This window comes from Salvelinus fontinalis, chromosome 31 (genome assembly GCF_029448725.1).
Source record: "Salvelinus fontinalis isolate EN_2023a chromosome 31, ASM2944872v1, whole genome shotgun sequence".
In the NCBI taxonomy this organism is placed as follows: Eukaryota; Metazoa; Chordata; class Actinopteri; order Salmoniformes; family Salmonidae; genus Salvelinus; species Salvelinus fontinalis.
The window spans coordinates 39,281,946-39,297,392 of record NC_074695.1 but is presented as its reverse complement, the minus strand read 5'-3'; the positions used below and the strand labels follow the sequence as shown (position 1 = coordinate 39,297,392).

General features: G+C 40.4%; 1 protein-coding gene across 5 annotated transcripts in view; it reads left to right on the top strand.

Moving 5' to 3' along the window:
- Positions 1-15,447, top strand: part of LOC129830217 (kazrin-A-like) — a 223,939-nt gene that overhangs the window by 99,912 nt on the left and 108,580 nt on the right. For all 5 annotated transcript variants that reach the window (XM_055892597.1, XM_055892596.1, XM_055892598.1 and 2 more), the window contains exon 2: positions 15,226-15,333. In XM_055892597.1, the coding sequence (XP_055748572.1) occupies positions 15,226-15,333 (108 nt within the window). The remainder of the gene's footprint in view (positions 1-15,225; positions 15,334-15,447) is intronic.

The window sequence follows — 15,447 nt, the reverse complement described above, 5'->3', positions numbered from 1 at the left end:
AAGGGTTCATTGTTATAAGCTAACTTTTTGATAAATTTAAGCAAAATCCCCAAAACTCCCAGGCTTAATTTCCCATAGAAAATGTCCAGAAAAAGTACGGAAATTTACCGGAAAGGTTCCGACCTTTTGCAACCTTAGTCATGACCCATAGATAAAACAAGTTGGCTATAACTTTGTTTTCACAGCATAAGTCTGAATTCATCCAAACATCATTAGGTTGTTCTGCTGTCCATAAAATCATGCCACATTTGCGATAACATTACGCAGGCTTCATGACTTATGACTCTAAGTGAAGTGTGAGTGTCGGCAACCTGCACCCAGTACATAACCGAGCTGTCTCTGTACCAGCCACCAAGAGGCATGCGGTAAGAGTCAAAGTCAAACCCTCTCACAGAGCCCCTCTACACCCCAAATCACTATATCAAATCCCTGATTTAGAGAGAGCTAATTTTCATCTAAATAAATATGACCTCTGCACACTCTGTCATGTGTATGCATCAGATGTGAATTTGAGCACATACAGTCCCCTGGAAATTAGCTCACCAAAAGCTTAGCTCACCAAAGGATAGTAGTGAACCACAGACTTGTCTTGAGCATTACAATCTCATACAATAACACTGCTGGGGAGCTTGATGAGGAAGCAGGGAAGTGAATCAGGGAACCAGGGAAGCGGATTCATTTGCATAGCATTATTCTGGCTAGGTGGTGTTTGTTCCTGCCATGTTTCGCTAGTCTAGTGATAGCTTTGTCCTCCACAGACTATCGGACACTGAAGCTAATCACTAACGCTAACCCCTCTAAAATTACAGTACCTGAATGATACCTGCTTCAGTCAGTCCTCATGTGGCCTGGCTTTGAATCTCCCAGGCCAATGCGATTAGGAGTGAGATGAGATTACACAGCGAAATCAATAGTGTACATTTAACTCTGAAAGTGTCAAATGTATACTACTGTAAATTAACTTATGAGTCCCACTGAACTGGTGTTAAAATAACACTTTTTAATGTTATGTTGCAGTGTTCCCCATTCAACTCTTAAAGTGTTCAAATGAACTTGATTGTGGTGTTTGCACAGCTCTACTGTAGAGTAAGACGTAACATCTACAGTGTAAAACATAACACTTGATTTCAAGTAAACTGAACTCTCTTTGCTAAGTGCTGACACTGTTACACTTTGTCAGTTTAAGACATTAACACCTGTAGTGTTACAGTAGAAAAATGGTGTTTTAACACAGTATGGTGTAAAGCCTAATTAGCATATTCCCCAGGGTGCATTTTCTTTTCGAGTGAAGAGTTACCACCAAATGACTATTTGTTAGTGACAGAGACATGGTTATTGAATTATTTAATTTTAAAGGCCTGTGGCTTTCATCAAGTAAGTACCTAAGTGAATGCTATAATTAAAATGAAGCTCTATGACAATACATACATCCTAAGGCCTTAGTTTTATGGCCTAGGTTTTTCCTAACACAGTAGGGATAGGAAACTCCTGGTTTACATGCCTGCAAATCATGTTATGCTGGCTTGCAAAGTGATGTGTAATTCCTGTTGGAATCCAGCTAGAGTTAGTATATATTTTTATTCACCTGCAACCTGCATTCAGAGTGACTGTCAGGATTAGGAAAGTTGATAAGAAGACTACCTAAATAATTTAAACTGGAACAACCATTTCAGTAACGAGTGCAATAAATCTAACTAACTGATTGGATTCGTTTAGAAAAAGGTATGTTATTTAATTCTGTGTAGCATAAGATTAATCAATCAATCAATGTACACGCAAAAACACAGATATTAAAAACAATCCTAAAAAATCTACTTGCTGTAGAGCATGCTGGAAAATATGTTAATGATGGTTATGCTTTGATAGGACTGTTTTACTCTCCAAAGTGTAAAACAGTAACTCTGGTTATTTACACCACTGAGTATTAATTTCACTTTTACCAAGTTAATTTAACTCCCGAATCAACACCAGAAGAATCAACACTGGCCAATTTGCTGTGTGGATACATAATGAGATGCTGATACATAGAGGCTGATCTGTCTGTCTCTTACCATGGTCAGTGATATCACTGCCTATATAAAACATATATTTAGTATATTCAGTGTGGAAATAAAACCCACAACCATGGTGTTGTCAATACCATGCCCAATTCCAGAGATTTCACTTAACCATACTCAACATATATCATTGATTTACTAGCTGTACATGCACATTAGTCACAGACTAATATACTCTAAGTTTATAAAGGTAAATACACATTGTTGATGGCTTTTGTTGGATTTTTCCCTACAAAGCTTTCTGAGGACAGGAATTCTCAGGGACATTTTCGCTTTGAGTCCTGAGTTGTTAAAAGCCTCTTATGAAATACAATGGGGGATGATAAGTAGGTTAATAGTAATCATTTGTTTCAACAAAGCTCAAAATAAGTTATTATCCATTTTGTTTTCCTCCCAGGATTATTCACATTTCCACATAATTATTTATTCTCAAGGCAAATGTAGAACGTCTTAATTTAGCATTGGTATATTCCCTGCTGTTCAGGCTTCGTTAGGAGGTTAATTGCATGAAAGCAACTCTAATTCACTGTCAATTAATTAATTGATTAAAGAAACACAGGACCAAGACAGTGTTCAGTCGGAGCCGGAAGCAGTCTGTTATTTTGACAGTTTGAGCAAACCATTGTTGTAGGAAACTATGAAAAAACACTGGTTGTTGTTACACGTTTATTCTTTGCCCATCTAAATCGGTTGTAATTTACTCTCAATATTATTATTTGATGTAGATTTGATGTGTATATATTTTATATAGATAACCATCATATATAGTAGTATCTCTTACTGTTTTACTTGATAAACAGAACCAATACTGTTTTCTCTTGATTTGACCCTTTATGAATGACACTTGTGAACACTTGTGAATATGGTGGCTCTCGTGTCTGGTGGTTATGGTGTGTTTATTAGGCAGATTATCATCCTCCAAATGGCATGAATACTGTATTTAATCTCTTAATAGTATAATCAGAACATCACATTAATCATGCGTTAATGATAGCCATCATGTCAACAACAGTGAGAGACATCTGAGCTATAGACTGTATAGACTATAGACTGAAGAGATTACGCTCCATGTCATCACAGTATTCCTTTCTTAATCTGCTACCATCATCACTGCTGTCAACATAAACACTCACCGTCAACAGCTGTACAGTACTGCAGTGTCGAGATAAGACTTGTAGCTACTGTACTTTCTGAAACTTGAAATACTGCTCAGTACGGTACTGTTTGTTGTAGTCTACCTGGAGTGCCAGGTGGGCGGGGTTTGCACTTTTTACACTTTTCTATTTGTTCCATTGCATCAGGCAAGCTCAATCAAGCACAGGTACAGTATATATATAAATAAATAAATAAAATAGTATTTTGAACCCACATACTAATCCAAGGCTTTAGAGATGGAATTAAGTGCAGCCTGTTTGTCAAACAAAAACACAATATTTCCCAGATATTTGATAATTTGAGCCATCTTATTGTTACTAACTCGCCCATATTGTCACAGATCCCCCGGTACTGCTGCTCATTCTGTTCACCAGTTCTGGAGGTCCATGTCACCGTCCTTTTAGGCTGCACTGAACTGTGTCGTTACGCACACCTCGTTCCAATTCCTCACTGATTGTGTTTGTATAAATGTGCCCTTTGTGTCCCCATTGGGCTGTCGATTATTATTCCCATGTCTGTTGGTCGTGTGAGTACCTATGCGTTGTCTCAGCCTGTGCTGCACGGGTCTCATCCCGTATCGTGCTATGAGGTTTACCCTGGCTCTTTTGCTTGGGTACATCCCAGTTTTTTGTATACGTGTTTGTTTTGGGTGCATTAAAAGCCCAGATTATGTATTCCTGTGCCTCTCTCCAAATCCTTTACACCAGCGTGGCACCTATATTTTCCATAGTGCCTTGATTTTAAGTGCTACCGCTTACTTGGCAAACAGCTCAATATTGGGGGTGTATTTATTAACGGTTCACTACACCAATCAATTTCCCAAGAATTCATTCAAGGTTACATTACTCACTGGCAGCTCAGTTCTTTGTCAAGGTTTTTTTAAAGCTAGTAATACTTAACATACAGGGTTGACCATGTGCTCATCCCTCTCCAGGCAACTGTGAAATTACATTTGTGTATCAAAAAAAGAGTGCCTTAGATTGACTCATTCAGACTCACAGGCCTATTTTCCAATGATTCCTCCTCAAGAATGGTTGCTTATACAGTATTATCTCTACCTACGTACACCATCCCTTTAAATACCTTCCATAATACTACTCTCTGATGTGCTGTTGACAACCTTTTATTAGTATCTGAATTGACAACCATTTGTTAAACTGGACGGACATGGTTAGCGTGGGTGGCTAGCTGTAGCTGCTCACAAGCGGGTCCATTAGCCTATTTACGCGCAGGATATTTATAGGGCACCTTGAATGTGGTCATGCGGCAGGTGATTCTCGTTGCTGTCCCGCTAGCAGTGATTAATACCCTTAATCCAGTGGGGATTATCAGGAGTCCGGCAGCTTCAGGACCAGTGTCAATGCAATTAAAGGCATGGCAGAGGGAAGAAAAAGAGGCTATGACTATCTGCAGATTACAGACAGGGTTGGGAATGTGTCTTGGAGAAGGCTCCGCTCAATTCAATTAGTTTATCACCTCCACTTCTCATTAGGAGCTGCTTTTGATCCACTTCTCATGTCTTCGTGTTCTTTTTTTGCCTGTACGGGCGGATAAAATATGGCAGCTCGAAAAAGTAGAAGCCAGAACGCCGAGCTGCTTGGGCTTCGGCGGATGGCGGTTTTGAGAAAGCTCATTAAATTGTGGGAGAGGAACGACAAGAGGAGGAGATGGGAGGAGGGGGCATGGGAAAGTCAGTCAGCTGAGGAAGAAGCAATGTCTCGTGGGAGGAGAGAGGTGACGGGGACAGAGGAGAGCGAGAAGAAAGGAATTATTATTAGGGGGCTTTATAGAAGTGGTTTAATGGTTCTACTGTCCGTGGGCCTTGATACTTATAACAGCACCCATCGGCCATCACAACCTCTTAACTCCAACCCAACTTACTACAGCTCTCTGACTGATTGTTTTAGTGGGTCTATCAGTGACTCCAGTCTTACTGCCTGACTTACCAGTCTGGAGTGAGTTTTGTTAAAGTTTTGTAGCTAACGTCATGGTTCTTTGTTCATAGGCATCATACCCATAAGGGGCACAGGGGCACGTGCCCCCTCAGATTTATCTTGTTAAAAAAGAAAACAACAAATTCTAGCCCCCCTCTGGACCACCACCAAGCCATCCTCAGACTTTGTGTCCCCTCAGAGTTTTGGGGTGCATGATGCCCCTGTTTCTGTTTGTTCATACACAGAAAAACATCACACACAAACACTGACAAGTGTCATTTTGTATTTGGCTGGGATGTTGAGAGAAATTGATTGACAAGTTTGTTAGGGATATTTTCTGGAAACACCCCTGACTAGTCTACAAATCACACAACTTTACTCTTTGTCCAAGGGTGTTCCTTTTAGACGTTAGCAGTCAGACTCTAGCTCTACTACCTCTACTAGTCTACAGCTTTAGAATGGGACTACTGGTGTGGCTCTGTGTTGACTGTCTAACTCAGGTCTCTTCACTGTGTGCTATTTGGCTCCTGTAGAGGGGACACAGAGATGACAGGGGCTTGAAGTATATATGTGGTAACAGTCGGGCCCGCTGGCAGCTGGTAACAAAGATGGAAAGAGATAGAGAGTGGGACACAGAGCGTGAGAGGCAGGTAGAGAGGGAGAGAGAGGGGAGGAGATATAGAGAAATGTAGTGGTGTAATCAGAAAGAGAAAGAGAGTGAAAGGACAGAGAGACAGCAAGAGAGGGGGACATTGAAGTCAGGGCACCTACAAGGAAGTGTATCCGTCCGTTTGCCAATGGTCAGCGTGCATCATTGTCATGTCTTCAGGAGGATTATACAGAAGCTTATTTTGACACATCCACATGTACCGTGTTGCCTGGGTCTGTATGCATACTCAAACAGAACCATATGCTGCTATGTAAATGGGATACATAAGAAGATAGCCCTCCATTCATTGAATACCATTTAGAGCAGTGGTCACCAACCTATTTTTGAGTCGAGATCACTTTCCGAGTCAAAATGCAAGTCGAGATCTACCCCCCAATTGTTGGGGGACATGACATAAATCTAGGCAACATTAACATATTAAAAACAGTACTGTAGTAATTAGGTTTGTGCAGTAGGCTATATATATCAGACCATATTTGTAAAATTATATTTAAACATTTGAGTTAGGCTATATGATCACACAGCTGTGTTAGCATACATTTAAATAATTACCTTTTTTGTGGGCTGATGGAGCCTGCTGGTCAGTGTGCTGATGGAGCCTGCTGGTCAGTGTGCTGATGGAGCCTGATGGTCAGTCTCAGTGGAGGGAGAGGGCAGCGGACTGAGGGTCCGCCTCTCAAAGTCCCTATCCTCTCCCTTTCTTCCACTGACTCTGACCAAAAAGGGAAACCGTCTTCCAGATGATGGCGAAATTCGAGTCGCACCGCATTACTTCTGCCTCATGCACAAATTTGTGTTGTTACTCCTATGACCAGAGAAAGTGAAATATTCCTCAATATTAAACGCAAACCTATCAATACACTTTCCTACTCATACATTGCAGCTGCAGTGCTGGTTGTAGCGTGAGCGGAAGTAGGGAGAATGTGCATTTTATGGTTTATAAAAGTGTTGAATAGACAGTGCTGAGTAAAAACTTAAACATGAACTCACTCATAAAAACAGCAGCTCTTTGCTGTATTCGTTGAGTCTCTCTCTAGTCATGGTTTAAAAATCTCACAGTATCAACTTTGCTGTAGATTTCTTTTACGCCTGCTACGATACTGAAGACAGGTAATGCAGCCACGGTAATCAGAGGCCTCATTCACACCGACAGCGTCATTGCATTTTAGTACACCAGAAATACATTGGTTTCCAATAGAATGCAGCATTGCGTTGCAGAGGCAGTTGCAGTGCGTTCGGTGTGGTACGTACTTTGGATTTATCGACCATATGCATCACATTGTATGCGTAGAAGGCTTGACAGAAATGGTAGCAGAAGGTGAATATTGAACTTTTGTTGCACACATATCCAGATGATGCTGCGTACCATTTGCGCAATGACGTTGTAGGTGTGATCGGGGCATGAGCTATCTAATTGGCCAGTGGTAGGCCAATAGTGCACATATGACATGCTTCAAAATGTATATGTTGGATTCACGTCTCCATCTCAACCAAACATAAAAAAAATAGGACTAAATCATATCAAAAATATAAATACACTTTAATCTTAGTCCTATTCTTAGCTTTCAGTTTTGGCTGAGATGGATACGTGAATCCAACATCTCAATTATTAATTTGTAGACAAACTGGAATTAAAGCCAGACTAAGTTAGGCGGCACATATGAAACTATCCAAGCAGACGATACAGCTCCTTTAAATGTTGATATGTGGTTACCTTGACAACCAAACACAATTCAATACCACAAAATATCATTGCATTTTAAATCAACCAGAGCTTGAAACCCTAGGCCTATTGTATTGTCTGCTTTAGTTTAATTCTAGGTTAAATTGAAACAATAGCTGTTGATTACTTTGAAAATGCCATATAGGCCTAAATAGCATCATTGATGATATGAGTGATAAAGTATGGTCCCATTTCATTCTCTCTGTTAAACCTACCCTTTGGAATGACTTCGATAGCAACAGTGAATCTATTTAATTTTCAAGTGGAGATCTCTCAACAATCACTCTCATGATAGCACATTGGTAATAGTCAGGGACAAATATCATAGCAGGGCTTGGTTAAAACCCTGAATGCAAGACCCAAGGGTAGCTGCAGATAGATCAATACTCCAGTAGGAGGTGCTGAGCAGCCTATACATTTTTTCTGATAGTGAATATAACGTTGAAAATCTGATGTTGTTTTAAAGTTATGAATTCAACATATTTTGAAACAAGATTTGTCTATATTAAAATTTGGTCACCACGATGACATAATCCTGTGACCCTCAAAACAACAGTTTATGTTGAGGACTTTTTCGAATCTAATGTATTTTCCACTAAGATTCCACGTCACAAAACGTTGACAAATTGCATTGAAACATCATTGATTCAACCAAACACAATTCAATATTAATTAAATAACAATGAATAGCCTAAAGTTCTTACAAACTATGTAACATTCAACCTTAGGAATGAGTGACATTTTGAGGTTACTGTAACTACATTATACATTTCCTCTTATGTAGGTCTAATCATGTAAAGCGGGCATGTTCAAGATAGCATGCATAGGTCGTTGCAGGTCTTTGGAGATTGTCACAATTGCTGAAATAATCTTGAATGGCGTTGATCACTTACACAATGTAATGTAATCTCAACTGCAATCCAGGTCATTTGGTTCTGCTATTAGATGAAGCAAAGTGATTATTCTGTTGTATAAATAAACAAAATATCTGACATTGTATTCCATTTGAACTTTGCTGTGCTTTTAAATGGTTGAAAGTGCAGCGATAGACATTTTTGATCGACCCCATTGATTGTGTCTTATGTAGCAAAATGTTGTATTTTACATTGGATAAAAGCAAAGACACAGAACTACAAAATGGTATATCATACACTGCATTTGAGGAACAATGAGAAAGTAATTCTGCTTTGAAAGTTGAAAAACTTGTAAACACGCTTTTGAGAAAATGGGATTTGAATGTTTTGGTACCTACTGGAGAGCTCTTCTTTGTCTACACCCATTCAGCATCATTCACACCCTCTTAAGCTTTAGCCCCCACCCAAACTCTGACCATTTTACTCGCCATAGCAGAGCTGGTTAGGCTGTTATCATGTTATCCAGAGCACTGGTGACTGTAACTGTGCTGTTGGCAACAATTTAATTAAACTTCTTTGCCGACGTTTACTGACACTGGGCGTTGAGCGTTTGTAAATTCATCAGTTGTTCTGTGCTCTGGCACACTCAGACGAGCGTGCTCTGAAATTGGAGTAGATGGCCAGACTGAATTTACGAACGCACCCTAAATGGTTATTTGATTAGTGGAGTCTTTTGTTAAGACATGTAGCTAGCTAGGTAGCTAGCTAAACAATGAACCATAATCCCAACTAATGATGTTACTACCCTGCATGATGTTACTATCTGCAGGTAGCTAACCAACCAGGTTCAATGTTAGCTAGCTAACATTAGGCTATAACTAGCCAAGCAAATGGTTCTGAGATACGAATAATAAGATCATACACGTACCGTTAGATGGCGAGCCAGCCAGCTAACATTAGCTAGCTAACAGTACACTTTAACTTGAAATGAAACCACTTTCTGTCAAAATAAGAAACAATATCTGAAAATGTAGGTAGCTAGACTATCTTACCCATATACATCATGGATGTCTTCTGTCACGGATGCCATGGTTGCCCTTAGTTTGAAGATGTAATCCGGAGACAGGTGTTTTCTCCATCTTCTTAGCTATCTTACTCGAATTCCACTGATTTCAAAACTTGGTCCTCCAGAAAGTGGAGACCAACACTTACGCAGTTTTACTACGTGATACAATTTTTTTTAAAGCCGCGTTAGACAGGATTACCTACATATACCGACCAGCTCCTATAGACAGAAGTGTGCTATATGGCAGACCAATCCAAACTCATCTCTCGGCATGTCCAGACCACTCATTATCTCAGCCAATCATAGCTAGCGGGAAGGTTGCTGTCTTTTTCGGTGGCTAAACCAACTAGGCTTGTAATTTAACAATTCTATTCGTATTTACAGGTGGCATACACATTTATTATTAAGGCACATGAAAGTTCACATGTTCGAGAAGGCATTTCTGCCAAAAAATGCATTTAGATTATTTTTAAAGTTTACGTTGAAACGGCTCTCCTGTGAAGTAGTGGCCCGCGTTATACGCCTAGTTTCCTGAAGCGGGTCACATTTGCCTGGCAACTAAACCAAAAAACAGGCATTGTTTTCCCATTAGAATTTGCTTTTTGATGGTTGAAAGCATATAACACATTATAAATTCAACTAACTTTTGTCTGGTGTTTTGAGTGGGTGAATATACTGTAAATTATAATCTTATTTATCAACGTCTCAACCAAATATGACCTAATTATCCGCGTTGAAATGACGTGGTGTGCCCAGTGGGTCATTTGGCCTGCGTAAACTGCATTAAAGCGAGTTCTTGGTATCTGTTACAGTGATCTGTTGGTGTCCAAGCCCCAACAACGGCAAATCCAAACCTGGAAGCCTATAGTAAATGCAACTGACGGAACTGGTCTCTCTCTCTTTCTCCAACCCTACCATACAGTTTATTGTGAGATGAAAAGGAGGCACAGATCGCCTGTTTCTGGAAAATTGTTGAATTCTTTCTCTGTGACTGTTTGTCTCTTTTTAATCTTCCTCCAGCCGTGAAGTGGCTCAGTGAAACTGAGGCAGCAAGGGTCCTTGTGGCTGAGAGCTGAATCTTTATCTGCAGGATTATTTTCCTGCTGTAGCAAACTGGCTCAAATTTAAATCCTACATCTGTACTTTCTACCTTTGCAACATGATGTGAAAATGTATGTCATGTCATTTCAAATGATTGTTTCTGTAGCTAGCATAGTTTTGACAGAATAGGGAGAATAGGAATATTCTCTGACACTGTTCCGCAATGATCCAGCAATTTACATAATTGCATTATGAAGTTTATCTCACTGTAAGGACATCATTATGTATTTCATTAGAGAGAAATTACTTTTTTCTCTCAGTCGTGTGCTTGACTTGCTAAATAGCCCATTATTAATAAAGAAATATATGGGTTGCCATTGAAGTGATGCAGCCTGTTTTGTAGAACATAGATAATTCTCTCTGTTTAAATCAGTATCACGCAATCACAGTTAGCTACAATTATTTTATGTCTCTGCAGACACATATTTGTATCTAGAATATATAGTATGCTGGTCTGGAAGAAAATCTTAATTTCGTCACCATGATGCAGGAGAAGTAAGTTTTAGACTTGTGGTGTCTTTGAGGTTTAAAAAGGTTTCCAAAGTTTATAATTTCCACCTTGAAATCAGACTTGATTTTCCCTTACAAAAAATGTATCAACCCCTACAAAAATGGTAATGAATCATAATCCATATAATAACTGACATTTTGTGTTGCTGCAGGATTATTTTCCTACAGTAGCAAACTGGCTCAAATTAAGATCCTACATCTGTATGGCGTTTTTCAAGCATACATTTCTAGCTTCTGGTGAAATGACATTATCATAAAAATATGTTGAGGACAAAGATGGGTAGTGAAATGTTGAAAAAGATTTGAAATAATGTTGTTCTATGCATTTGAAGATACATTATCCCTTTATCAGCTTTTCTTTGTGACATAACAGCCTTTGAAGTCAGAACCATTTAGATGTGACTGTTTGAAGTCAGTTGATTGAATTTCTGGGAAACCAATATTGTTTTTGATTTGGAAGCCTTTCAATCAGTTGAATAAAAGCAAAGAGATAGATGAGATGTTTTCATTTGCTTTGCACCTTCCACACAAAAAAAAAAAACACAAACAAGAAAACTCAGAGTGCAGATTTCTCTCTTTTTCTTTTGTCTTGAATTACCATACGTGTAATATATGCATTGTTAGTGATCTGAAAGCACGCAGATACGGGTGTGTTTGTCGTTTGCTGCCTGCTGCCAAAAATGACTTATCTGCCTTAACTCCCTGTGGCAGATATCCACACTCGACGGAGATAGTAGGCGAGCAGCGTCTTTGCAGGTTAATATTACAGCTGCTGCTGAGAGAGAGAGAGAGAGAGAGAGAGAGAGAGAGAGAGAGAGAGAGAGAGAGAGAGAGAGAGAGAGAGAGAGAGAGAGAGAGAGAGAGAGAGAGAGAGAGAGAGAGAGAGAGAGAGAGAGAGAGAGAGAGAGAGAGAGAGAGAGAGAGAGAGAGAGAGAGAGAGAGAGAGAGAGAGAGAGAGAGAGAGAGAGAGAGAGAGAGAGAGAGAGAGAGAGGAGAGAGAGAGAGAGAGAGAGAGAGAGAGAGAGAGAGAGAGAGAGAGAGAGAGAGAGAGAGAGAGAGAGAGAGAGAGAGAGAGAGAGAGAGAGACGCAAGCTGTCAGTTCAATGTGTCTCCAAGGGAAGGGGACGAGGGAGATTCTACGGGTTACTGTTGCCGGGGGCTGACATGTCTATCTGACCTCCACTGTCGGACAAGACGGGCCTGCCCTGTTGGGTAAACATGGGACAGATAGAGAGATCATCCATAACAACATGATTTATGCTAAATTGGCTGCAGCTCGGGTTTAAATAAAATGTAATACTTCTTCACTGCCTTGTGTAGGCGCTCTGAGAAGACAAGGCAACAGGGAGAGACTAACTATCTAATCATCCTCCATACGTGCTCCCACTTTTACCCAGTTATCCTCCCCCCACCTCAATCTGAGTTTCTAATCAATAGTTTGATGTACAGCCTACATTATTTTGCTGTAAATAAAGGTCTAATGTTTTGGTTGGGATTTTGACTTGTCAGAGTAGACATATTTTTGCACACACCGAACACATTATTCCATCTTGTTTGCACATTTACATGCATACACACGTCCACAGACAGAAACAGTCCTATATATGCATGCCAGGAGATGCTAAATGTGTTTATGTTAATTAATGGTCAATGACCATGAGACCGACAGTTATTTGCTTGACAATCACCAGCTGACGAAATGTAGTGACCGCCACAGCCCTACCTGCACTTACTGTTTCTCTCTCTCTCTCTCACACACACACACACACACACACACACACACACACACACACACACACACACACACACACACACACACACACACACACACACACACACACACACACACACACACACACACACACACACACACACACACACACACACACACACACACACACAGGTGATGCTGCTCACATAATGGCCAATCCTTGACGCAAGTGTCCTCAGCTACGTGGCTTCAGATCAATATGAAGCAGTGAGACCTTAAGACATTTACACTCACAAAAAAGCATTTGCAGAAAAAACATTGATCCAGGAGACATATCCAGGTGACCTGGAAAACAATACAAGAGGGTACACAATGAGTCCATCTGCCACAAAATGGGATTCTTTCATAGACCTAAAAGGTCTGTGGATATATTGGACAATAATAAAAACACTTTAGCTAAGCTAGCTCTACTTACGTAGGCCAGTGCCCCTAGGCCTCTTGAATCCCACACCTTTTTGTTTATATTTTTATTTACATCTGTGGATGAACCTCACCAAAATATTCTTGACACATAGGACACTTTCTCACTAGTCCCGAAAACCCAACCCTGGGAAACAGTGACTAGGGTCTGCTTTCCATGACGGACTCTTTTGGCAACTTCAAAAGTACAAAAAAAATATATATATATATATGTATATATATAAGGTAACAAAATGTGTTCCGGGCTGGGTCCTCTTCAGACAGACAACTCTCTCAACAAATCACAAGGCAGACATGCCAGAATTTCATGATTCTAAACCAAAGTTGGCATTAGTGAAGGTAGTTGATGCAAACTAGCCACTTGCGAAAGGCACTGAATAACCTCTGTGATCTCCATCTTGCTAGCTACTACTTTGTATTTTATTCAAGCGGATAAGGTAGTGACATAGTTTCTCTATGCCAAACTGACATTATATTGGGGAAAGACGTTAAAACCGTAGCATTTAAAAATGGTGGGAGGTAAACCAGATGTCTAGAGAGACTACTATCTCAAATAGAGCACCCTCTAAAACACTTTCAAGCCTCATCTAGGGCACTATCCAGTGCACGTTCACATAGGGTCTGCTCCTCCAGCCAGGTGGTGCTGTTTTCCGTAGACCACTCACTTCAATACGGCCATACTTAACTTTCACCTCATCCACCTCATGCTCCCTTATGAAGAGCAGTCGCCAAGGGCACAAACAGGCTGATAGCTCTTTAATATCCACATAGAACGGCAAGACGAGTGATCTCTCCATAGTGACAACATGATGTAGCCTCCAGACCTATCTATTCATCTCACACATCTGTGTTCAATTATTGCAATTCATTTCAGCCAGATAACGAGGCCTTAATAGGCAGTGGTGGGTAGATAATGAAGGGATGGGGATGGAGGTGGAGGAGAGGGAAGACGAGGAGAAGGGCAGAAAGAGGACACAGATGTTACTGTGGCTATAACTATCATCCTGGGTGATGTAAAATCACAGCAATGGTGTGTGTCTGTGTGTGTCTGTGTTTGTGCATGTGAGCGCGAACATACATATGTTTGTGTGTTCATGTTACCTACTGTACATACATATTATACTGTATGTATAACTAACAAGTCAAATGTGCTATTCTGGTCATGAAATGCTAATGTTGCTTATGTCTCACCAGTGGATATAAGTCTTTAGGAGTACTCTGGCAGTAATCCCGATTAATATTGGTGCAGCATTGTGGCTAACACTACTTAGTAGCCTATGAGTGTAAATACTGTACGTGCATGTTGATTTGAGAGGAGGGAGAGTTATTGGCCATTGCATTTGCCTTGAGAGGAGTCGTTCATGATGAGGAGTGTTTAGTGTGGCTGCATTCATGACTTCCTTCCTATAACACAGGCACTGTACTTCTTGAACAAATTCTCATGTCCTCCCTCACACTTTATGTACCCATCTACACGCAAAGTCTCTTCATCCTTCCTTTATGAAAATCCTTATCTGTTGAAGTCACTCAAAAGCAAACCAACACATAACTCTTGTGGATAAAATTGTTAATGCCATTGATCTATCTACCGCTACGGTTATCAAATCAAATCAAATGTAATTTGTCACGTTTCATCAACAACAGGAGTAGACTGACAGTGGTGTGCTTACTTCCGAGCCTTTTCCAACAATGCAGAGAGAAAAAAGTAGAAATTATAGAACAATTATAATATGAAGAATAGTCCCCCCCTCGCATGTACACACACACACACACACACACACACACACACACACACACACACACACACACACACACACACACACACACACACACACACACACACACACACACACACACACACACACACACACACACACACACACACACACACATATACACACATAGTTACCCCTCCTATCAGAACACAAATGTGTTCAAACCAATTGTCCTATCCTCTCCTACAGATCCCTCTGTACACCAGAGGCAGAAGCAGCCAGCGACCGATCTCTGCTACAAGAGTGACATCAAGAGCCTAATGGACTTCAGCACCCCAGACTCCTCTCTGGACAAAGGTAAGCCACTAGCCACCCTCCGCCTACACATGGTATTGCATTATAGACTGACAACCCTGGCATAGATACTGAATGCCAAATCACTGGTTCATTCTATCAAGTATTATATGGGAA